We start from the raw sequence: 23,287 nt of genomic DNA on the forward strand, positions 1-23,287 counted from the left end.
GTTTTAATTATAACATTACATAGACACAATCTTTACTAAATAAATTTTGCTAATGTCAGGTACCTGGTAAGCGTGTTTTAGGGTCATATGCTCTTGATGATGTAAAAGAATACAGTCCGGTGCAATTACCATCATCTCCTGAGGTGCTTCTTCCACAACTATAAATTTTCATAACAAATTATATGTGTGGTTTGGGAGAAACTTGTCGGTTTCAATATTTCTTACTTGTCCTGTGCTTTTCGAACTCTCATAAAGAGTTTTCAAAGAATATTTGTACAACTTATCACACTTTTCTTATGGAAAATTTTAAGATAATTTGTCTTTAATGGATGGTAGTTTAACGCAATTTTTTTTTAATGTTTTAATTTTCATGAATATATAACTAAGATAATGCATGAATAAATTTTTCTTTTGTCAGGAGTAGATTCCTCTGTTTTCCTTAACAGATGGCAGTTTAGCAGTGTATTACTATATAGGCATGGTTTTATTATATAGTTTATGAATGCATTTGTGTTGAGCTGAAGGCATATATAGTAAAAGTGGCTTCTTAAATTGTTTTTTTTGATTTCCCTACAAATTAATAAACCACACTGTCTGATGAACTACAGCAGTCGTGTATCATGCAATTAAGAGATCATTTTTCCAGATTTGTTAAAAGTTCAACTATTGGTTTGAGACCTTTTGGCATGGGATTTGAAATGGTATCGTCTCAAGTGTTCAAAGGTTTTTTTTTTTTAAGTTTTTTTTTTTCCCTACTCTTCGGCTAAAGGCTCTTTGATTGCTTTTTTATATTTTATCTGATTTGATGCTCTTTTTTCGTCGTTTTAGGTTGATTTTGAGTTTTGCTTTTGTGCTTTTTGGTTTCTTTTAAAATGACTCAAAAAGCATTAGCTCAGGTTCATTTGCAACATGTAAAAGTTCATTGCAATGGCATCACTGAAACATATATAGATATTATATGTAGAAATATATTTTGCAGAATGGGCATAAAATGATCTTCATTTACGTCATGGTTGCACAAAACAAAATATATGTTATTATTGACAACGTTTGGTCAATGGGTCTTAGTTTACTTCTTGTTTGAATACTTGCTAGAACTTTTTGGTTAACGATACTAAAGACACGTATTATTTATGGTGGTTCCATGTTGGTTAGTAAATGTTTGATTTGTGCTAATATTTGTCATCAGAAACCTGAGAGAACATTGCATATATCCATCCATGTTGAGGGAGCAACAAAGGTACATTTCCTACACTTGGGACATGCAGTGAACAACCGGTACTTATCTTTATCAGCTTAGTGATTATCTCCTCTCTTGCAGGTCCTCCATGTTATTGATTCAAGTTACCATGTCTTGAATGACAACAGAAGTATTAGTCTACCTCACTTAAAAGAGAAGGGGAAGCATGAACAGAAACAGGACAAGTTTATTGGTTTCATGGAAAGAATTTCAGTTTTTATTCAACAGATTGGCATCTCTTTGATCAATATTCACCCTCAGGTAGGTGGAATTCTATCTTATACTCCGGGTACATAGACCTTTGTGAAACATTGTTCATCTGGTATATCTTTTGTAGGAGTTGCTTTTTATATGTGCAAAGAGCATTACAGTTGATCTGGTACAGAGTTTGGATCAACAAAAACTTTCCTTCCAAATCGCATTATTGCAAATCGATAATCAGCTTCGATCTTCCCCATATCCTGTTATGTTGTCTTTTGATCGTGAGTACAAAAACAATCCAGCTGGCCATGTAATTAGGGAGGATGACATTAAACCAAGTGAAAGGATTTTGCAAAGGACTTCTCGCAATTTTGAACCTGTATTCTGCCTAGCTGTATCTAAGTGGAGGAAGAAAGATGTCTCACTGGTTTCGTTTGAATACATAAGCTTAAGGTGTACATTGCTGCATTTAGAACAGTTTGATTGCTTAACACTTATAATTGCTTACTTTCTTTCATTCAAAACTTGCAGAGTTGCAGATGTTTGTCTTGAGCTTGAACAAGAATTGATATTAAGCCTATTTGGCTTCATAAGAAATGTATCTTCAAGGTTCCAGAGTAGAGTCTTGCCATTATCAGATCCGTTCCTGCACCATCCTTCTAATGATGCTGGCTCAATGGATGCGTATGCAACTGATAACCAACTTCACTTAATGAATGTTCCTCTGCTTAATGAAAACCACAAGCAGAGACTCTCACTACCTTCAATAGTTCCAATTGGAGCTCCTTGGCAGCAAATTTACCTTTTAGCTAGAAGACAGAAAAAGATATATGTAGAAGTGTTTGAATTTTCTCCCATCAAGTTGACCCTAAGGTGAGTTAGTAAACTATAAGGAGAAATGCTTCTGGGATATTTAGTTTTATCTTAAATTTTGCCACTTGACATGTTAGGTTTTTGTTTGCATAGCTTTTCCAGCACTCCATGGATGCTTAGAAATGGAATTCTTGCAGCAGGAGAATCTGTTATTCATGTAAGTAGTATGAATGTTCTCTTATGTAAATACAATAATTGCAAAAAAATTTGAGTTCAAAATATGAAGATTGTGTGGAACAGGCATACTGTGAAATAGTATATGTGAAGAGGTAACATATGAACTGTTTTAGACATTATTCGCTATTAGCTTATAATTGGATTGGAAGCTGCAGTAATTTGATTAATATTGCCATCTCGAAGTCTTTTTTCATTCTTTTTAATAATAAGTTCAGTTAGGTTAGTTGAGGACTTCTTGTCCTCTATTGTAAATTGGTGGCTAATTTCTCTTTCATTTTTCTTCTTCTTCTTCTAAGGCAAGGTTGACACGTGTGAATTGTAATTTATATTTCATACTCACACTAGTAGTTCATTGCAGAGAGGTCTGATGGCTCTTGCTGATGTGGAGGGTGCACGAATTCATCTGAAGCAGTTGACAATTGCACATCAAATTGCTAGCTTGGAGTCTCTACAAGAGATCCTTATGAGGCATTATACTCGGCAACTTCTTCATGAGATGTATAAGGTACATGTTAAACTTATCTGCTAGGCTTTCTTTAGAGAGTTGGTAGAACTTATCTGCTAGGCAACTTCTTCATGAGATGGATAAGGTAAATGTTAAAACTTATCTGCTATGCTTTCTTGAGAGAGTTGGTAAGAGTGAGTGATTTTCTTCTTCTTTTGATCACAATTCATTAGTTTAACCATAGGAATGGTGATTAACTTGTGTCATGAAGATCTCAGCCAGCTAAAGTATTCGTTGTCAATGTTCTTACTGCTCTGTGGATGTAGTCTGTAGACTCTACTATAAGAGTGGAATATATTTCAAGTTTGTGTTATTGAAAGTTTCTTTTACAAGATGTTCGGTTGTCAATGGTAAATTCACTCTCATTATGAGTTTATAAAATAAAATAAAAATTATAATATTGTAATAATAAAATAGAATTAAAAAATCCTTTGTAACCTGGGTTTATTAGTCTCTTCTACTTTTTGACGGGAAATAGAACAGAAATGAGTTCTCTCATAAGTGTTGCTAGCCTGCAATTAAGATATGTTTAACTAACTTGCACCTCTTGTTCGGTCCGTGTGTCAAATACACTAGATAGTCTAATATTTATCTATGCAATTGTACGATACCTTAACATCTGTTCATCTTCTGCTAGATTCGGAGCTTAGTACTTTATAGTCTCGAAAGTATTTGCATTTATATGAGGGTGTAAGGAGTTCCGTCTTACCTCCATCAGAAAGTTCATTGACAAATCTGCTTATGGCCCCATAATTGCTGAATTTACAGGTGTTTGGTTCAGCTGGTGTAATTGGCAATCCCATGGGATTTGCAAGGAGTTTGGGGCTTGGCATTAGAGACTTCTTGTCAGTGCCTGCTAGAAGCATTTTTCAGGTTAGTGTTTTGTTATATTTGACCTTTCCTCGTTTTTTTTATCAGTACTAACCTTTAAACGCTGTATCTTCACATGGATAAACAACAGCTAGAGAAAAAGATAAACTCCCAACATTCATATTAGAAGTAACTGTTAAATTGTTCATTACCTACTTTTTAACCTTTTCACATGTCACTTACCAAGCTATTGGCATGCAGCAAAGGGAAGTCTAGGAATTTTAAAATTTGGTGAAGCCTTGAGGCTATATTAGAGATATTAATATTTTTTTTACCTTTGATAGAGCCCTACTGGATTAATTACTGGCATGGCACAAGGCACGACTAGTCTCCTAAGTAATACTGTCTATGCTATAAGTGATGCTGCCACCCAATTCAGCAAAGCTGCACACAAGGTAACTGCTCATATAGTAACATTCGTGTAGTCCATGCCCTAGTTTCTTTGGAAAATATTAATTGGATTTTTTTATCTGTAGGGAATTGTGGCATTTACATTTGATGACCAGGCTGTTTCAGGGGTGCAACAGCAACAGACTGGTATAGCATCTCACTCTAAAGGTGTTATCAATGAAGTATTTGAGGTATGTACATAGTGTATTAGTTTGTGGATTAGTCTGTTAGATGCTGAGGTTTATTTAATTGTTTAAACTTTATCGATTTCCAGGGACTCACAGGTCTTCTTCAATCACCGATCAATGGAGCTGAGAAACATGGTCTTCCTGGTGTGCTCTCAGGTAATTTATTGCTGGGATGCAGTAATAATAAGCTTATCATATTTGTCTCCATATAAATGTTACTCCACAGGTTAATCAATTTAATCACCTAAAATACACAGATGATTGGTGTTGGTTTCCTGGCTGTTGGACCATTCTTTCATGTTTTCAGTATCTATCGTGCAGGCATAGCTTTAGGTATTACAGGACTTGTGGCCAAACCAGCTGCTAGTATTCTTGAAGTTACAGGAAAAACTGCACAGAGCATTAGAAACCGAAGTAGGATCTATCAAACAGGACAACAGCGCTTTAGAGTCCGTCTTCCAAGGCCTCTAAGCCGAGAATATCCCTTAAGACCTTACTGTTGGGAAGAAGCTGTTGGAGTATCAGTACTTGTTGAGGCAGATGATAGTTTGAGGCTCAAGGATGAAATTTTTGTTATGTGCAAGAAACTTAAAGAAGCTGGTAAATTTGTCATCATCACAGAGAGACTGGTTTTGATTGTAAGCTGCTCGAGTTTGGTGGACTTGGGTAAGCCTGAATTTCGTGGTGTTCCTTCTGATCTCAAATGGGTGATTGAATCAGAAATTCATTTGGAGAGTGCGATGCATGCTGACTGCGATCAAGGAGTAGTTCATATAGTCGGCAGCAGCTCAAATACGCCTTTGCGTCAAAACCAGCTAGCCAAAAGAAGCAGTGGAACAAGGGCGGTGCGTTGGAATAATCCTACTGTTCCCCTCATTCAGACTAACTTGGAACTGGAACACAAAGAAGATGCGGAGAACTTGTTACAGGTTTTATTGTCTACAATTGAACTGGGAAAAGACCAAGGTTGGGGTTGTAGGAATATTCTGCACCGAAGTAATATCAAATAGGTCAGATTTTTGAAGAACTGAATTGACGGAGGTCCTGTTAATGATTTTGCATGTTTAGCAATGAAGTAGACTAATATCAACAAGGTCTATACGTGGGCTTCTTTTACAATCTTGAAGGAATGGATTTCCAAACAGCAGGTGTGCTGCTAGAAGCCTAGCAACAAGCCTATATACCCTTTGTCCAAAAAAGAACAAGCCTATACCCTTTGGAGTTGCTTGTACAGATGTAATTTCCATACTTGTAAATACTAGATAGATAGTTATTGAAGCTAGAAACGATTGTACAGTTTTATGATGTAGGTTATTGGCCCAAAAGATGTAGGTTAGCTTTCGTTTCCTGATTTGGGAAGTTCTTGTTCTGTTGTTCATATACAACTTGTAAATAACTACAATACTGAAGCTTTTGATGTGTACTAGACCAGCAACACACACTACACAAATTGTGGTTATTGTCGAGGGGAGAAGTGGGAGAAAAAATGGGGACTGTTTATCGACCTGGATTTTTTTTTTTAATAAGAAAAAGAAAAAATAAATTAGACGGAAGAGCCTACGAAACCTGCCATTTAAGTTATCAAATATGCCATTTAAGTTATCAAATATGATTGCATTAGACGCAAAATGAGGTTAATTTTTTGTCCACAAGCAGCTTGAGGAAATTTTATATTCCAAGATTGCTAATTGATCCTTCGATTAGCTTATTGAAAGATATGCTTGAAATTGATGCAAGTCCGACCTCAACAATATATAAAAATGATAAATAAATGAGAAAAAAGAAAAGAAAATGAAGTTGCCGTTAAAGATAAATAAACTTGTGAAGATTTGAGAAGATATGAGTTGAGCCACTTTATTTTTCTTTTGTTGGAATTTGTAGAACTTAACAAACTTGATGGAACAGCTATGCTCATCTTCGTCTGAATTTGTGGAACTTGACAGGATCATAATGGAACTTGACATAATTATAATGAAGATTTCTTACTAGTTTTTTACTGTTGTGGCTATTGACATGACCCTAGTTGAGGGTCACAACTATTCATGTGTCCTTTTAATTGTAGCCAGAACAGCTGTATCATTTATAGTTTGTCCGGCTATGAGAATTTTTTGAGAGAATATTATACCTAATTTTGATTAGCATATCAAAAGATGTGCGTCCCGACCTCAACAATAATAAATAAAAAAGATAAATAAATGAGAAAAGAAAATGAAGTTGGCTGTAAAGATAAATAAAAAGGATTTAGTGTTTGGCGCCAAAGCCCATTCATCACTTAAATCTGAAAGTAGTAGTTGGGCCTTTATCGTACTTTAATCCAATTCGAGCTCTCTTCTTCTTCTTCGTCTCCAACACTCTCTGCTCTCTCTGGTTCCTGTCTCTCCCTCCCACATTAGGGCTTCACTCCTCCTGATTCTTCATCCAAACCCTAAATTCCCAATTCGAAATCACAAACCCTAATATCCCCAATTCGAAATTTACAAAAACCCTAATTCCCCAATTCGAAATTACGCAAACCCTAATCAGGTGAGAAGAGAGATATGAGCAGCAGGAGGAGTAGAGATGAGTAGGCTCTCATTCAGGCCTCGGCCCCTCGACATCCACAAGAGGCTCCCCGTCGTCAAGTCTTTCAAGGACTTCGAAGACGATGAAGCCGCCCCCACCTCCACCCGCAATTCTCAGCTCCTCCGTCTCTCCGCCGTCGACTCCTCCTCCGCCTCCGCCTCCGCCACCGAAATCGAGGTCCACCCTCCCCCCGCCAAGAAGCTAGCCCCTGAAATCCCGACTCCTCAGTTTGTTGTTGTTGATACTTATGAGAGAGACTACTCTCGCACTTTTGCCCAACCCAATTCCTATCTCCGCGCCAGAGGAGGTGCCCTTCCCCTTCCCCTTCCCCCCTCTCTAACTCTCATGCTTGTTTCGTTACTTGCTGACTGGTTTTGTGTTGTGTCATTTGCAGCCCGGGCCGAGCTCGGAGAGTTTGTGGAGTATGATTTAGATAATGAGGATGAGGATTGGCTTGAAGAGTTCAATGGTGAGGAGGAAATTCTTCCTGCCGAAAAGTAAGCAACCAAACCTAACCTGTCATTTAATAAGTTCATTGGATGCATTTAGGGTGCAAGTGATTGATGCATTTACGAGTAGATAAATTTGCGTCCTGTTTTTAACCTTGAATTTTCAAGTATTTTCTTTTGATCCTCAATGTGTGCTTGTACGTACAGGCTTGAGAGTCTTATTTTCAAGCTGGAGGTTTTCGATCATAAGGCTCGGGAGAGAGCAGGAGTTATAACCCCTACTCTTGCTTCACCAATCCCTGTACTTCTACAACTTGATGTTGCTACTGAGGTGATGTGATGTGCGTTTTGACTTCTTTTTTAACCTTGACGACTTTGACCGGTGTCATCAATGCTGGTTCTTGATACTTCTTTTGCTTCAATACTTTCATTTCAATTATATTTGTCAATTTCATGGTACCTATTTTCATGTTCCTAAGAAATTTCTACTCCCCCGTTTACTAAAGCTTTTTTTTTTTTTTTTTCCTTTTTTCTCAAAGAGCAAAAAATAGCTCCTGTATGGGCATCTGCTTGTCTTTCATTAGACATGGAAGTTATACTTGTTTTTCGTTTGGTAGTCAGAGATCTATCCGTGTTTTGATGGTTTTTTTTTTTTTTTTGACCGGAATTTTGTCTTCTTTGATTATAGGCTCTACAAGGTCAGTCCCTCAGATATGCTGTCATCCGGTCTGTTTATGAGTATTGGAGAGATAAGGTACGTAATTTTATGGAATCCTTGATACTTTTTTAGGGAATTAACCAACCAGTGCAACGGTTACTTTTTTTTGGCAGCTACATTTTTTTTTTTTTTTTTTTTTTACTTTTATAATATTTCCTAGATTTAGTTTAAGGCTAATAATTTTTTGTTACAAATTTTGTTATGATTTAATTTTCATTTAATTGTGGCAGCGTGAAAGATGGCAGAAGCCTATCTTGCGACGTTTGCAGGTTAGTTTACTCACTTGATTCTGTGCTTATATTGATAGCTTGTATGGCTCACTATTTGGATAAATAGTGCACCATAAATGATAAAAGTGATATTTGTGGTCATAAATGATTAACTATTGATCTTGATCATCTAGTTGTCAAGAGCCTAATTTGGTCTGCTACATTTGACTTGTTTCATTCCTTCTGTCTTTGATTATCTAGTTGTTAATGTTTCTAGTAATCTATACAACTACATGGGGAGGAAAATTGGATGTTGTTTTTTAAGCTTAACTCATATAACAAAGAGTTGATACCTACATGGCTATATGTGCTTGCAGATCATCTCCATGTTAGAATTTGCATGAAATAATTTGCCACTGGATTGTATAAATCAGCTATTAGCATCTCGATTCTCATCTACATTTTCTGTACAGCCTCCTCCACCGGTTAATGATACCAACCCATACAATGTCTTCAGGCCAAGGGAGAAAACCCACAGACTGCACACGAGAAGGGTAAGTAGCAAACATGTTTTTTGTTATCTTTTCCTTGGGGCAAGAGTCTTTTAGTTATTGTGAAAACTTATTTGTTTTGCTGAATGCTGGTCTTGTTTTCAGATGCAAAGAAGGGAAAACAATGTGCAATCATTTGAAAAGCTTCGCCAGGTTAGACTGCTTTTAAATTTCTTCTTTTCTGATTATTATGCTTACCTTGGCTTAAGGATGGGCATGTATGAGTGTTTGGATGCTCAAATTGTTTAGTTCTTAGATCTTGGGCATGAGGCCATGGTCAGTTTGTTATCCATTTTCTTCTCCTCAGTCTAGTAAAATTAGGTTTTGAGGTGATTCTTCCTAAATTCCGTAAAAAGGGTCCGGAGGTGGCTATATAGAGGCAAGGACACTTTCCTAAAATACCGACCTCAAATCCAACAAGATAGAACTCCAAAGAACAAGTCTTTTTTCGAGTGAGCCAATTCTTATATATGCAATAAGCATTGCCATTATCCTAAGGCAGAGAAAGTTACATTTCTTTCATGCAGTAGAAAGAAACAAGAGGGAGCTAAATAACATGTAGATAATGTAGGCTAGGATGATGGAAACCAACAGACTGACAATAGAGGATAGCATTTCATCGCAACTTCTACTTCTTGGCCAATGTCTTAAATGAAGCTATATGGTTGAGAGCACAATTTTTGTCTTTCTGTTGAAATTTAATGCCCCAATTCTATGTGAGTGGGTTGTGCAAGCTAATGCTGAGTAGCATGGGGCCTCATGATGGCGTCAAATATTTGTTTTATACCCCAGATTCGTTTGTGTGTGGGATGTGAAAGCTTTTTTGGGTATGTCTTATGAACATTGGTTTGTGAATATTTCATGTATTTAATACCATGGCCAATGGAAAGATTGCTGATGGATTGAATGCCACAAGATTCTTGACATCATCACACACACACACACACATATATATTAACTGTTCTCTTGATCTGATTGATGCTTGCAACTTGCTGATCTTTGTAGAAATCAATAATGGGAATTGTATGCATGCGTGCGCGCACACAAATATATAAAGCCAAAATGGGACTGGTTTTAATAAGTGAAATTTGTTCAAGTTTTATTAGAAGAAGCACATAATTCCTGGACAATATTTTACATTGATATAAACCTCTTTATATCTGATAATCATAATCACAATGTTTCTTATATTGATTATTCTCAGGTTAGGCGCAACCTGGACCAAGCCAAGACCATTGTGGAGGCTTTAATCAAGGTGCTCTTATTGAAATGTGAACTGAGTGGTGTTATAAGTGATGAACTTTGTCTTCATTGTTACTGACTGCTTATGTATAATGCAGAGAGAAGAAAAAAAGAGAGCAGTCATGGAGGCTGAAGTGGAGCTTCAAGTAAATCAAATGAAGTACAAGGTATTCTCTTTGGCTCCTCCGTGAGTTTCTGTTTTGCCTTGATAGTGGAACCCCCAACCCTACCCAAAAGAAAAAAAAAATTATAATAAAACTAGAAATTTTTAGCTTAAGATCTGTTGACGATTTTTTTTTGGGCTCTGTATGACTTTCTTGTGTGTTTTCAGCATGAGACACTGCTCCTGGAAGATAGTTTAGTCCTTCCTGGTTTTCCACCCATGTCTTCCAAGTTTGTTTCAAGTGAGGAGGAAAATGTTGATTCAGATGACTTTGAAAACAGTCGGCCTCGTACACGACCTTCTGCACTGCCTAATCCGCCTTTACCAGACCCCAACTTGATCACGGGAACCATGAAGCAAGATTTCAGGCGTCGGCATGCACCTCAAGGGTGGCTTCATAAAATGGTACTTTGATGATCTTCAGACTGCTTTTTCCATATCCCCCTTCCTTTCTTATTTCCTAAATATGCAGTAAGATATATCTATAAGTGATAGCTGAGAGTTCCCACTGTCATGACTGCAATATCTAGTAGGCTACCATGTAGATATCGTAATCATGACTAGTAGGCTACCATGTAGATATATCAGGGAGTTATTTTGTTGATTATATTTGCTTTTTCCGTTATAATGTCAGTTTTACCAGTGAATAATCTGTTACATGGGCTTCATGTAGGATCCCCTCGAGCCAGTTTTGTTATTTACAAAACCTCTAGTTCCAGAGAAGTTGGCAGCTGCAGGCATTGTACCACCATCAGATTCTTCAACGAAAAATGGAGTAACCACAGCACCTTTTAAATTCCGCGGAAGAATTGGCCGAGGGGGCCGATTAATATTTGATAGATGGAACCCATTGATGCACACTCCAATCGACTTTGGGAATTCATATTATATACCTCCTAAACCTCGACCAACAACATATAATTGAACGTACCCCTGCTGGTATGACCTCCAGTGTTGTGAGTTATGACAGAATTGGAAAAGGTCCAGTTAACTATTTGGAAGATCCACAGGCAGACCTGGGATTATTGTGTGGTTGAACTAACCTTTGCCTGCGCCCGGATATTGGTATCTATGGAGGGTGGCTGTCTTGAAACTTTGACTGGAGATTGATTATTGAGGGGTATTTGTGGATGGTAGGAGGGTGGGCGTAATGCCATATTGTATTCCCCTAGTGTTAATGTCCGTTAAAATTGTTTTCATCTGCCCAGCCCGTGTCCATGTAATGCTCATTATCAATTCATTTGGCATAAACCTAACGGTCGTAAATTCTCTATTAATACAGCCATTTGGTGCAACCAAGATGGTTGCTCTGTTTCTCTAGGTTTCTTTTCTGAAATGAAACTACATTACCTTTTTACGATTGAACAAGGAACAAAGAACATAGAAGGAAACTACCAACCAAAGTCTTGAGAGCTTGATGACCGAGACAACTGACGGTGCCAAATTAAGTAAAATGACCTAAAGATTAAAAATTTCAAAAATCAAGAAAGGGTTATATATTAAATTTGGAGGTTAGAATATATCCATCTTTACGCGAGGAGAGAAAAAGGAAAATTCAAGCGAGCCCTCTCCCGGCCGAACGCCGCCCGCGCTCCGACCGCTGCGTTCTGGTCCGGGAGAGGATGGTGGATCTGACTTGCAGGGTGGTCCCTTGGTGGAGCTACGGTCCTGGAATTGCGAATGAGTGCTTGAGATAGGTGAGGGCAGATCGATCTAGATCTGTTCGTGCTTCGGCTTTCCGAGGGGTGTTACAGCGGCGGTTTGCAGGATGGTTCCGTTCTGATCGGAAACCACCGATCTGGTTTGGGACTAGGTTCTGATCTGGTGTTCGTGGTGATTGGGCGGGCTGGTGTTCCTTGCTGATATTTGGAGTATGATGGCAGGAAGGAGAGAAGGCCCGAGTTCGCTCGGTGCACGGCCAGGGACGAAGGAGAGGCTGCCGGTGGTCGGACGGTGCCGGATTTGCAGGCTGGTTGCTGGTTTCACAGCCTTTGCCGTATTCCATTTGGACCTGGGCTCGTTGGGAGTTGGGCCTGGGCCTGGGCTATCTGGTATTTGGCCCTGGTCCAGTGGTACATTTATGTTTTATTGTTTTGCCTTTTATTTTGATTTTCAATAAGTCCCTATCGAGTGAAGGTAGGAGTTAGTGGGCTTGGTTCCGGTATGTGCACTCTGTGTGCCTAGACTGCTCTAAGTTGGTGGTGAGTTTCTTGCATTGGCAAATGGTCGCAACTTTTTAGTAGCAGTAATATATCTGCTCTAGGTAGGCGGCGAGTTCCTTGCTTGGTCAAATGGTCGCTACTGCCTAGTGGCAGGGTGAAACTTAGTGTCGCTAGATGTTTTGTCTAGTGGCAACATGATGGGAAAGCAGTGCGTATGGAAATTATGCTAAGCTGTAATCGAGTTATAGACCAAGTTATCTTTTCGTCATGTCACCGCTGTGTGACTTATGTCAAAGCAAATAGAGGCGCCAGTAGAGCGTTCTTTGCTAGTTGATGCTTAGTTGAATACAGTTGGTTAGTAGAGACTCATGATAGTATTTCAGGATGTTCTCTAGGTGCATATTGTAATCAGGGGTTTTGGTTCATTGTCCCCCCCTTATATTCGACAGTTTCATTAATGAAGGCTTGAGGGCAGCGGCACCACCCTTTATTCCAAAAAAAAAAAAAACCAAAAAAAAAAAACAAAGATAGGATTATAGAAAGATTGATGCGAGATTGTTTTAATGATTAGCACTAAAAGAAAATGTTTTAATGATAGTCTTTTAATGTTTTCAAAGATGATTTTGAGGCGAGCCCTGGGCGCGCTCCGGTGTGAGGCGACTAGAAAATGCCTCGCCGGTCCAAACAGAGGCGTGCTGCTGGAAAGGCGGACGCTCAGGCGTCGGGGCGGATTTTTTTGGAGAAGACGGAGCATCATAGTGGCGGGAGCGAGAGGTAGAAGATGAAGTCACGTTTTTTTTTTTTTGGGGTTAAATACTGCTTACTCCCTATACTTACAAGGTTTTATCGTTTCAGTCCCTGACCTTCGAATTTCACCTAAAAAATTCCCTAAACTCCCAATTTCCTCCCAATTCGTCCCTACCGTCAAGCATCGGTCAAAAACTCCGTTATCTTCCCCTAAAAAGTCTATTATACCCTCATTTACTTAAATATATATATATATATATATATATGTTATAAAGTAGAGAGAAGATAGAGAGAGAATAGTTGGGAGGAAGTAGAAGTGTTATCATTCAGTCTCATTAGCCTCCTTTATATAGAGGTAAGGTTTACATCAAAGTACACAACTAATGAGTATTTACATGGACATCCACATAGATAATAATATTTACAACACTCCCCCTTGGATGTCCACCCATGAATGATGGTATTGGACGCACTTATTTGTTGCCTCGTTAAAAACCTTGCCAGGTAACAAAAACCCAGTGGGACAAAAATAACCCTGGTCGAATGACAAAAAGAGCACAACGCGCATATGTCCTAGGTAGCATGCTTCTGGATGAGAATCTCCCCCTGATTGTTGCAAGCCTCATTCATGTATGCGATAAGCTACATGTACCATGTATAGTAATTTGATGTGTCTATCACTGAAGTGAGACCATGTGTGCTTTGCATGTAGGGGCTCATCACAAATTTTCATACCTGCAAAGGTTAAAGCAATACTAACAAAACTAGACAATATAAAGAAATTGATACATTTATCTTTGTATAGTTTAAAACATAGAAAAATCACCATGGCATACCTAGCCATAAATATCAATATCTTTATGTATTGATATGTCTCATATAAGCTCTTCAAGAGCTCTAAGTAATTCATAACTTTGCGAAAGTTAGAATATGTTGCAACATTATAATCATAATTCGAATTCGATAGTAGTCTCGTCATAGTACTCATTAAGGCAATTTAGATCTCGTTGACTAGAACGAAATGAGTACATATGAGCTGACTTTAGACTCTTTGATTCCATGAGTGAGCTTCAGGCTCTTTCAACCTTTCATGGACTTGCATTTGAATCATTCATGTATTTGAATCCCTTGAGGATTTGATAAGCAATACGCTTACAATGACACTTTACTTTTGAGATTTTGCTTTTAGCAATGTGTCTTTAAGATCTTTATAATATACAATGACAATGTGCCATAAATCTCTTGTCAATATAACAGCTATATGTAACACTGTACTTATAGAAAATTGTCAATCGTATAAGAGAAGATGTTCACAATCTCATGTCTCTATAAATAGACATTGTGTCATAGTGATTTATCTTCACTTTTGATAAATACCCTTTTGTACCATGTAGGGTTAAAGGTCAAAGTATTTCATCACGTTTCAAATATTCAATTTCATTGGAATTGCCTCTTTTCAATTTGGCCAATAATATACTTTGTCAACATTCATAATGAAACGTGGTATAGCATTAATACAACCCTTAATGAATTTTGGTAGCTACCAAATGTAAATTATCATCGATGATCATTAATCATAGATCTCACACATTCTTATATGCATGCATTAGCTGTTAGAAGCTTATTGATATTGGGTACCCATGCCACTTCTGGGGCATATATTGTCACTTCTAGGACAATCATCTCTCATAGATGAATTATGTAGCGAATGTGGATCTTTTTACTTATAATCTCGTGTATGAGCATTTATAGGGCTTGTATAATCTTCCCTGTTTTGGGAGCTTAAAACTTTAGACCTGGTGGATATAATCCACACAAATTCACCTTGTTATTCAAATGACAGTAGTCTTTCCTCCTCCTAACGGCGGGAAGACTGTCTTATTTTGACCATGCTCAAGAGATGCGTTCAAAAATTTATCACTTTCTTTGGAGTGAAGATGCTCATTGGTTGGTGGCGAACCCAAACCAAGATTTAGGTCAAAACATGCTTTATTCATTAGCATCAACCATATTGATTTATTATTGTATCACTAAGACACAATTTCCTAATGGCGTACCTACACCCTCTGTATGTGTAGCCATATTAGGAGCTGTGATATTGTTTAATGACATTCTCTTTAGGAGAACCATGTCAATTGGATACACTTGCATCCCACAAATCAAATGGAGTCTACATTGTTTGTATTAATATGGTTGGTCTCTGGGACTTTAACCCAGGCAGATGCCTTTGCATTTAGCATATAATTTTGTCACTATCTTTAATCAAATCACTAGCTTAGATATTTCCCAAAATCAAAATGAGACAGTGGATAAATATCTCACACCAATTCATAGCGTTCTTCAGGAACAATCTTTCTCCCCCTCATTGCAGGAGGATTGTCTCATTAAAGTGACAACTTGCAAATATGCGGTAAATACACAATTTGGTTGTGAGTAAGGTTAGCAGTCATCAGAACTTGTAAGTGATTCCATGCAACATGGTAGACAAAGATGACGTAACCGATAAAGCTAAAATAGTGTATTTGGTTTAATGAACTTTTGGTTCATGACATTATATGCCTCAATTTACTGTGAAAATTTGACACAGGATATATCAGATAGCAAAAAAAAAAAAAAATCTTCTCCAACCATATTGAAGGCACTTAGTGTTACAATATTTCAAATTTGGTAACATGATAGTAACTCATTCGAAGCCATAAATCAAGATCTACAACTCTTGATATGAGTGTTACCTTAGCTTGAGTAAACATCAATTGTGAAATTTTGATAATTGGAATAGACCAAATTCATTTTGAACTGCTGGCAAAATGATTTACTCGAAATTTCGAGTTAAAGACTACAATCCATAACAAAAATTAACTTTATCATGTGGAGAACCTCAAGTTCTGCGTCACATACAAATGTGTAGTCATAAAGAGGAGGCCGGGACTTCAGGCCCTCATATAATTGGAGATCCAAGAAACTTGAGATTTCGATTTCGATTTTTTTTCATTTTTGTAACAACTTCTTGAGGAACATGACGTTCTAAGATAATCAGATTAAGAAACATTTAGTTTCAATGGAAACTCAAGAGGTTACAATAAATCTGAGGAATAACACAATTGTGCTTTCAACTTTGCTTATTGTAAGCAAAAGACATCAGGGATGTGTGATAATCTCAATGTTCTTATTAGTCAATGAAATTTAATTTCACTAGTGCCATTTTGAAAATAGGGCCATTTTGAAAATGGCTTGAGAAAGATCCACCATATAGTGTACCGTAGACACATGTCCATTTCGCAATTTCCTCACATGTGTGATTGTTAGGGCAGTATTTGTATTGACTCATGATCTCTCTCTTGCCATGATCCACTTCTGGTGGCATTTCATGGTGTAGCCTTGTCAATCAGCTTTCTTGCTACACAATGAGACCATGATAGTGCGAGATTGTACATCTTTGGTAATAATATTATGTGCTCTTCTGGAGCCAGTAATTAGATATGTAAGATCTGAGATGATTAGCTTCATGATCATACCCTATAAGTGAGGGACTTTAGATTGTCATCTAGTGAGTATGATCATTGAGGAACTTCAAGTCCTCATGTAATTAAGGATCAAGAAACTACAGGTTCTGATCTCTTATAATTACAAAATTCACGATCATGAATTTGGGTTTAATGGATCACTTTCTCAAAACTTATGATAAGGAAAAAAATTGAAATTGACGTAATTAAATTAACGAAATGACGTACCTGAATTCAAAGGGTATACTCATACTCATTCATCATAAACCAATGCTTACGTAAAAATTGATGTCAATATAATCCCCTCAAAACTTCAGGTTTGAGGTTAAAGCTGTTCGATAAATTGTCCATATACTCGAAACTTACGGCCCGAGTCTGCACAATTAGAACTTTAGGTTCTAAGGTGGAATGCTTTAAGTAGGCATAAAGAACAATGTATCAATCGACATATGAAAATTTACTCGAAACTTCTAGTTCGAGTTGACATAAAGTCAAATAAACTATGAATGAATTATATGTGTAATCGAAACTTCAGGTTCGAATTTTTTTCTATGAACTGCAAGTTCTAAGATTTCGTAATTTGAACTTCGGGTTCAAATAAATTTGGTGCTCGAAACTTCAGGCTCGAGGTGACTAAAGTGAAGCTTCAAGTTCACTTTTAACTAATTTATATTTTATACTCAAAGCTTCGGGTTTGAGTTTTACTGTTAGAACTTCAGGTTCTACTATGAAATTTTGAACTTCTGGTTCAAAAATATTACATTTGAAATTCATATGTTCGAGGTATATGACTGCTGGTCCGTATGAGTGACAAAAAAAATTAAAAGATGAGTACTGTAATGAAAGTATATAACAAAATAGGAATTGCAGGGAAGAAAATAAATAAATAATGGAATGTATTTTACAGTGGAAACTTGTGGTTCCATGAATGAAGAAAATACACAGAACTTCTGGTCTGGTTAACTTCACAAATATGATAATCTTGTTTCTTTCGCTCCTCTAATTGCACAAGAACATAATCTCAAAATAAGGTGAGGAACTTCAAATTCACATTGTCGTGCGGAGGAGGAAACCCCAATACCCAAATATTTTGAGGAACTTCTGGCCCTCTTATAATTATTGGGGATCAAAAAAATATGTGAGTTCATATGCTCTATTATATAACTCTGAGGATCTTCTAGCCCTCGTAATTGCATAAGTTCTAAAGAGCTTCATGTCACAATTTTCCAATTTACATTTCATGACCCTAGAGAAACTTCAGGTTCGAAAAATAAAATGAACGTTGGATCGCAATTATATGCACGAAACTTCAGGTTCGTGTTCTTATGATTAGAACTTCAGGTTCTAAAATTCCTGATTTTTTTTTTGAACTTCGGGTTCAAATGGATATGTACTCGAAACTTCTGGCTCGAGTAGTAGTTGTGAAACTTCAGGTTCACTTGTATTATGAATAGTAAGTATGCTTGATAAAGAAGATAAGATAAATTTATTTAAATACATAATAAATATGCGATAAGTAATGAAACAGCAAACATATATCCATTATGTTAACAGCGTATATATATCATATATATAGGAACGTGTTAAAGATCATATCATGAAACCATATATATATATATATATATATATATATGCAGAACTAAAGTGCAGTTAGAGATCATTGCCCATAATTAGCAAACATAAGACAAAACATTGACGCATTCTTGCCAATAAATATTATACAGTAAATGTAAAAATTGCTGCGAAAAGTAAATTGAAGTATAAGACTCATAGATCTTGAGTAATGGTTAGAAGCAACAGAGTTGCACCATAAGGACTCGTGGATCATCATCGAGTTTTTAAAGAAAAGAATAGAGCGTGTTGATAACGTGTTATAAAGTAGAGAGAAGAAAGAGAGAGAATAGTTGGGAGGAAATAGAAGTGTTCTCATTCAGTCTCATTAGCCTCCTTTATATAGAGGTAAGGTTTACATCAAATTACACAACTAATGAGTATTTACATGGACATCCACATAGATAATAATATTTACAACAATATATATATATATATATATATATATATTTCTCTTCCTTTTTTTTTTTTTTTTTTACCTCTTCTTCTTCTTCCGGCTCTCTCGCCTCCTTCTGTTCATCTCCTCATCCACAGACCTTTTAGAGGTGAAATGAAAAAAAGAAATAAAAGAGAGAGAAAAAATAAATTAAAAAAAACAAAGTAAGTGAGGGCATAATAGACATTTTCGGCAACTTTAACAGAAAATTTTGACGGCATGGACCAATTGGGAGCAAATTGAGAGTTCAGGGACTTTTTAGGTGAAATTCGAAGGTCAGGGACTGAAACGATGAAACCCTATAAGTATAAGGAGTCAACAGTATTTAATCCTTTTTTTTCTTTCCCTTTCTTCTGTTAAAACGTACGACGTCGTCTCCTATAGTTGGTTACCTTTAAATACGGTCATTTTGTTTCCTTCTACGTTGGTTTAATTACTATTTTTTCCTTCTTTTTTCCCCTAACATGAATCCTTTATTTCTGGAGATAAATCCTTCCCTTTGATAAGGAGATTACAGCAAAAATATGTATTTGTCTAGATACATAATTCTTTCGAATATTTTTAGATGCATAATTACTTATTGAATTCAATAAGTATTAATGTTATTAATCTCTCCCTTGGTTTGATTTCTTGATTATAGATTTATCTTATTCTCCAAGTTTTAGTTATTTACGATATTATTATGTAGGGGCCGTGACCACTTACCCAATTTCAGCATAAACATTGCCCACTTACTCCACTAAGAGTTTTTTAACCCATTTACCCAAATCTAACATCTTTTGACAATTGTGCCCCTATTATTAAATTGAAACTGATTTTCTCTCTCCTCCCCTTCCTCACCGATCTCTCTCTCTCTTTCTTTCTCTCTCTCTCTCTCTCTCTCACCCACGACTCGGCACTGGTCACAGTAGATGGATCGCCTGGAGCGCATGACGTCCTCCTCGACGATATCCAAGGGAAGGACGAAGGCGGGGTCGACCCGGACGGCGATCTGCCAGGTCAGCAGGGAGGGGAAGAGCGAGGAAGGCTTCCGGCGACTCCGGAGGAGGAGGGAAGGTGAACAGGTCGGGCAAATCGGCGGCGACCTTCCTCTTAGCTTCTGCAGATCGTGAAGCGAAGGTCGGTTGTCGAGGTTCATGATGATCACGGATCTCGGCGCTGGTGTCTTCGTCCGGTGAAGCGGCTTTGTGGTTTTGGGCCAGAGCAATCGCCGGTGACTTCATCCCGGTCAATCCGATAGGGTGCCCAGAGCAATTTTTTTTTTTTTTGGTATACTTTGAGTTTTGAGAATGGGGAAGAAAAAAAAAAGCGAACTTATACAATTGAATATATAATTGATCAATTGTGTCTGTTTCATTTTGGATTTGGGAGTTTATGCATTTCACTTGATGACAATAATATGATTATTGGGAGGCAATAGACACATTATTGGCCCCCAGTAGACTTTGATACGATGGACAGGGATCACTATAGTGTGGTGTTTTGATAAGTTACTTGTTGTTTTCTGTGTATTAAAGTCAAATTATCTGTGAATCCTACAAAATGGTGCATTTTTTGTGGTCTATTGGGAGGCAGTAGAGACATTGGACTTTGTATTGGGGGGCAATAATATGATTTTTGGGAGGCACTAATATGATTATTGGGAGCCAATAATTTGATTATAAATTGATCAATTGTGCCGGTAGTGTATCCATTTTGGTTTTGGGAGTTCATACAATTCACTGGACGGCAATAACATGATTATTAGAGGCAATAATATAATTTTTGGGAGGCAATAATATGATTATTGGGGGGCAATAATATGGTTACTGGGTATTATTGGGGACCGGTCGCCGGATTCCGGTCACCGGTCACCGGAGTCCGAGGTCGGCCACTAGTCACCGGAGTCGGCGGCCGGCCACTGGTCACCGAAGTCCGGCAAGGTGGATGATGATTTCTCCCTCTAAGTGAGAAAGAAGGAGAGGGCAAAAAGTCCCAAAAATAAATAAAAAGAATTAAAAAAGAATTAATTGGGTAAAGGGGAAATAATCCCTTAGAGTGTTTTGGGTAAATGGGGTTTTTAAACTCTTCGTTGTGCAAGTGGGCAATTGTTAAGCAGAAATTGGGTAAATGATCATTTCCCCTATTATGTATTGTAAGTACCGTACAATCAATTTATATTTTGAGTCCTTGACCCAAAGCACCAAAATGAGCCAAAACACTTACCCCATCAACATATTTTTATTCCCAGTTACCCAATTCAATGTAAAAAGATAATTTTATCCTCAACCAAATTAATAAACTACCCATATGTCATCTCTCTCTCTCTCTCTCTCTCTCTCTCAGCCGTGATGGTGCAGCCAGTGATCGTCGTGCAGCCCAGAAGCTGGTTATTGTCTTGAGGAGGTGTCATCGATCGTGCAACCGGTGGCGAGTTCGTGCAGCGAGCTTAGAGTTCGGGTACGTCACCTCCGTGCAGCTAGTTCGGAGTTCTGATTCGTGGAGCGAGCTCGGAGTTCGCCTCATCGATCATGCAGCCGGCGGCGAGTTCGTGCTGAAGACAGAAATCAATCCCGGGTCTGCAATCGGAAAGAAGGGAGAAGAGGACGTGGGTGCCCAGATTATTTTCTAGGTGGCCAAATCAAATTTTTTTTTCAAGAGGGCAGATTTTTTTTTTTTTTGGGTAAAATGGGGGCAGAAGGCCCAGAAAGAAAGAAAAATGAAAAAAAAAAAAGTTCTATTGGGGGGGGCAATAGAGGTTTGTTAAAAGTCTATTGGAGGGCAATAGACGTTTATTGAGAGGCAATAAACGTTTTGAATTGATGTAATCTACTCGTTTTTTTTTCTTTAATTAAAGTTTTATTTGTCTAATTTTAGAGAGATTAGTTCCCATTCCTAGGGTCGAAAGTTCTATTGTGGGGCAATAAAGGTCTATTTGGGGGCAATAAACCTTTCCGGTGACCTATGAGATCTCCGACAACCTCTTAGGAGATCTCCGGCAAGGTTTTCAGAAAATCCGGTGGGCGGCGGCCAGTGACGGGAATCCGGCGGCGGGTGACCAGAATCAGACGTCGTTGACCGGAATCAGGCGATCGGTGACCGGAATCCGGCTGCCGGTGACTGGATTCCAGCGAAGTCTCCTATGGCTTCTCTCTCTCTCTCTCTCTCTAAGTAACAAAGGGGTGAGGGTAAAATAGTCTTTAGGGTTTAGGATATGAAACATGGCTATGAGTGAGAAAGGAAAATGAAAGAGATAAAAGTATGGAAATACACACAGAAAAGTTGAAGTATATGAAACATGGCAATCATATGGTTATGTTTATATGTAAGTGATTAAAATAATATGTGCGGGAAAGGCGAACGCCTCAACGCCTCGAGGCAGACACCTTGCAAGGCACTAACAAGCCGCCTCGCCTCACGCCTTCACCTTTGAAAACATTGATCGTAAGTGTCAATATTTATTAAAAATATATATATCTGCCCAGCCCTTATTCATGTAAAATGTGACCTAAAGTAATCCATTCCTACTCGAATCAAATGTGTAGGTGGAGTGAATTCGATGGAAAAGAGAACCAAGTCTGCCAAACTTATGTCAGACAATTCGATCCCATGGTCGGTGTTGGATACTGAAGTAAGGTGAAGACGAGATGGGAAATGGTGTACGTAATTGTGTTGAGATTGGTAACGTGGTGCATTGATTTGTTTGCTGCAACGTGGTCCAGTCCTTGTAAATGAGATTCACCTTCCGTACCATTTCATATGCGAAATGCAATGCAGCACGGGAAACCAAGACCCAATGTGCATTATACATGTTATTCACATGATTTAATAAGTCGCATGCATTATTGCAGGCTTAATTTCCCTATATAAGGATATAAGATTGATGATTGTGCAGTATCGCTGCTCCATCTAACAGCTTAGATTGGCACAGAGATAAAAGAGTGATTTGAGTGATTGAGTGAACGGTGATAGCTAGAAATACTGAAAGAGAGAGACAGAAATGGCGAACGTGTTTGGCATCCCCATAATCGACTCAACCCTAGCAGCAATGCCAGAGTATGCCAACAAGCAAATAACCGCAGTTGATAGGGCACGCGTGTCTCTCAACTTGCAAAGCGCCGACATGAAGGCTGCCAACGCACTCACTTACGTGGAGAATTTGAAGAAGCAGTACGGAGGTGGAAGTACCAGCCACACTTTGCCTCCTTTACAATGCTACTGGGAACACTTTAACATTTGTTACTGTTAAAGATGAGTATGGGCACATTGGACCAGCCCCATATCCATTGCGAATTCAAAATGGCCAGTGGGGTGCATTTCTGCACGTGAAAACCGCTGAAGCTCCAACCGGATCTTATGCCGGTGTTGTGTATCGCGGCAAGAACCCCAATGGCGCCGTTGACTGGGACTGCATGATGGCATGGCGTAACCCTTTTGTGAACACCAACAACTCAGTAGATACATTAACCTATATCCCTAACTCACCCAAGTTTAGAAACCTGTCTATTTGA

General features: G+C 38.0%; 2 protein-coding genes and 1 pseudogene across 5 annotated transcripts in view; all 3 read left to right on the top strand.

The window, feature by feature from the left end:
- Nucleotides 1–5,865, top strand: part of LOC133725578 (uncharacterized) — a 28,209-nt gene extending 22,344 nt beyond the window's left edge. For 3 of the 4 annotated variants that reach the window (XM_062152870.1, XM_062152871.1, XM_062152872.1), the window contains 12 exons: nucleotides 60–143; nucleotides 1,190–1,240; nucleotides 1,322–1,501; nucleotides 1,578–1,894; nucleotides 1,973–2,314; nucleotides 2,408–2,471; nucleotides 2,850–2,996; nucleotides 3,765–3,869; nucleotides 4,151–4,261; nucleotides 4,343–4,447; nucleotides 4,531–4,600; nucleotides 4,766–5,865. In XM_062152870.1, coding sequence (XP_062008854.1) covers nucleotides 60–143; nucleotides 1,190–1,240; nucleotides 1,322–1,501; nucleotides 1,578–1,894; nucleotides 1,973–2,314; nucleotides 2,408–2,471; nucleotides 2,850–2,996; nucleotides 3,765–3,869; nucleotides 4,151–4,261; nucleotides 4,343–4,447; nucleotides 4,531–4,600; nucleotides 4,766–5,454 — 2,265 coding nt within the window. In that variant the 3' untranslated portion in view covers nucleotides 5,455–5,865. Of the gene's footprint in view, nucleotides 1–59; nucleotides 144–1,189; nucleotides 1,241–1,321; nucleotides 1,502–1,577; nucleotides 1,895–1,972; nucleotides 2,315–2,391; nucleotides 2,472–2,849; nucleotides 2,997–3,764; nucleotides 3,870–4,150; nucleotides 4,262–4,342; nucleotides 4,448–4,530; nucleotides 4,601–4,765 lie in introns of those variants that run through there. The other variant, XR_009854508.1, reaches the window with a different exon arrangement.
- An 856-nt stretch (nucleotides 5,866–6,721) lies between these two features.
- On the top strand, nucleotides 6,722–12,902 carry LOC133725579 (uncharacterized). Its single transcript, XM_062152873.1, has 11 exons — nucleotides 6,722–7,313; nucleotides 7,401–7,503; nucleotides 7,663–7,786; nucleotides 8,144–8,209; nucleotides 8,404–8,442; nucleotides 8,856–8,936; nucleotides 9,039–9,086; nucleotides 10,138–10,188; nucleotides 10,274–10,342; nucleotides 10,507–10,743; nucleotides 11,012–12,902. The coding sequence occupies exons 1-11, from the start codon at nucleotides 7,004–7,006 to the stop codon at nucleotides 11,261–11,263; spliced, it is 1,380 nt and encodes a 459-aa protein (XP_062008857.1). The 5' UTR covers nucleotides 6,722–7,003; the 3' UTR covers nucleotides 11,264–12,902.
- Nucleotides 12,903–22,730: 9,828 nt separating this feature from the next.
- On the top strand, nucleotides 22,731–23,287 carry LOC133731001 (23 kDa jasmonate-induced protein-like; annotated as a pseudogene).

This window comes from Rosa rugosa, chromosome 1 (assembly GCF_958449725.1).
Source record: "Rosa rugosa chromosome 1, drRosRugo1.1, whole genome shotgun sequence".
Lineage (NCBI taxonomy): Eukaryota > Viridiplantae > Streptophyta > Magnoliopsida > Rosales > Rosaceae > Rosa > Rosa rugosa.

What these genes read in the sequence shown, in the direction of transcription:
- LOC133725579 (XM_062152873.1), top strand. Translation starts at nt 7,004, where the DNA reads ATGAGTAGGCTCTCATTCAGGCCTCGGCCCCTCGACATCCACAAGAGG. An exon ending in ACAGACTGCACACGAGAAGG is followed by an intron (nt 8,937 to 9,038) that starts GTAAGTAGCAAA and finishes TCTTGTTTTCAG; the next exon opens with ATGCAAAGAAGGGAAAACAA. An exon ending in CATTTGAAAAGCTTCGCCAG is followed by an intron (nt 9,087 to 10,137) that starts GTTAGACTGCTT and finishes GATTATTCTCAG; the next exon opens with GTTAGGCGCAACCTGGACCA.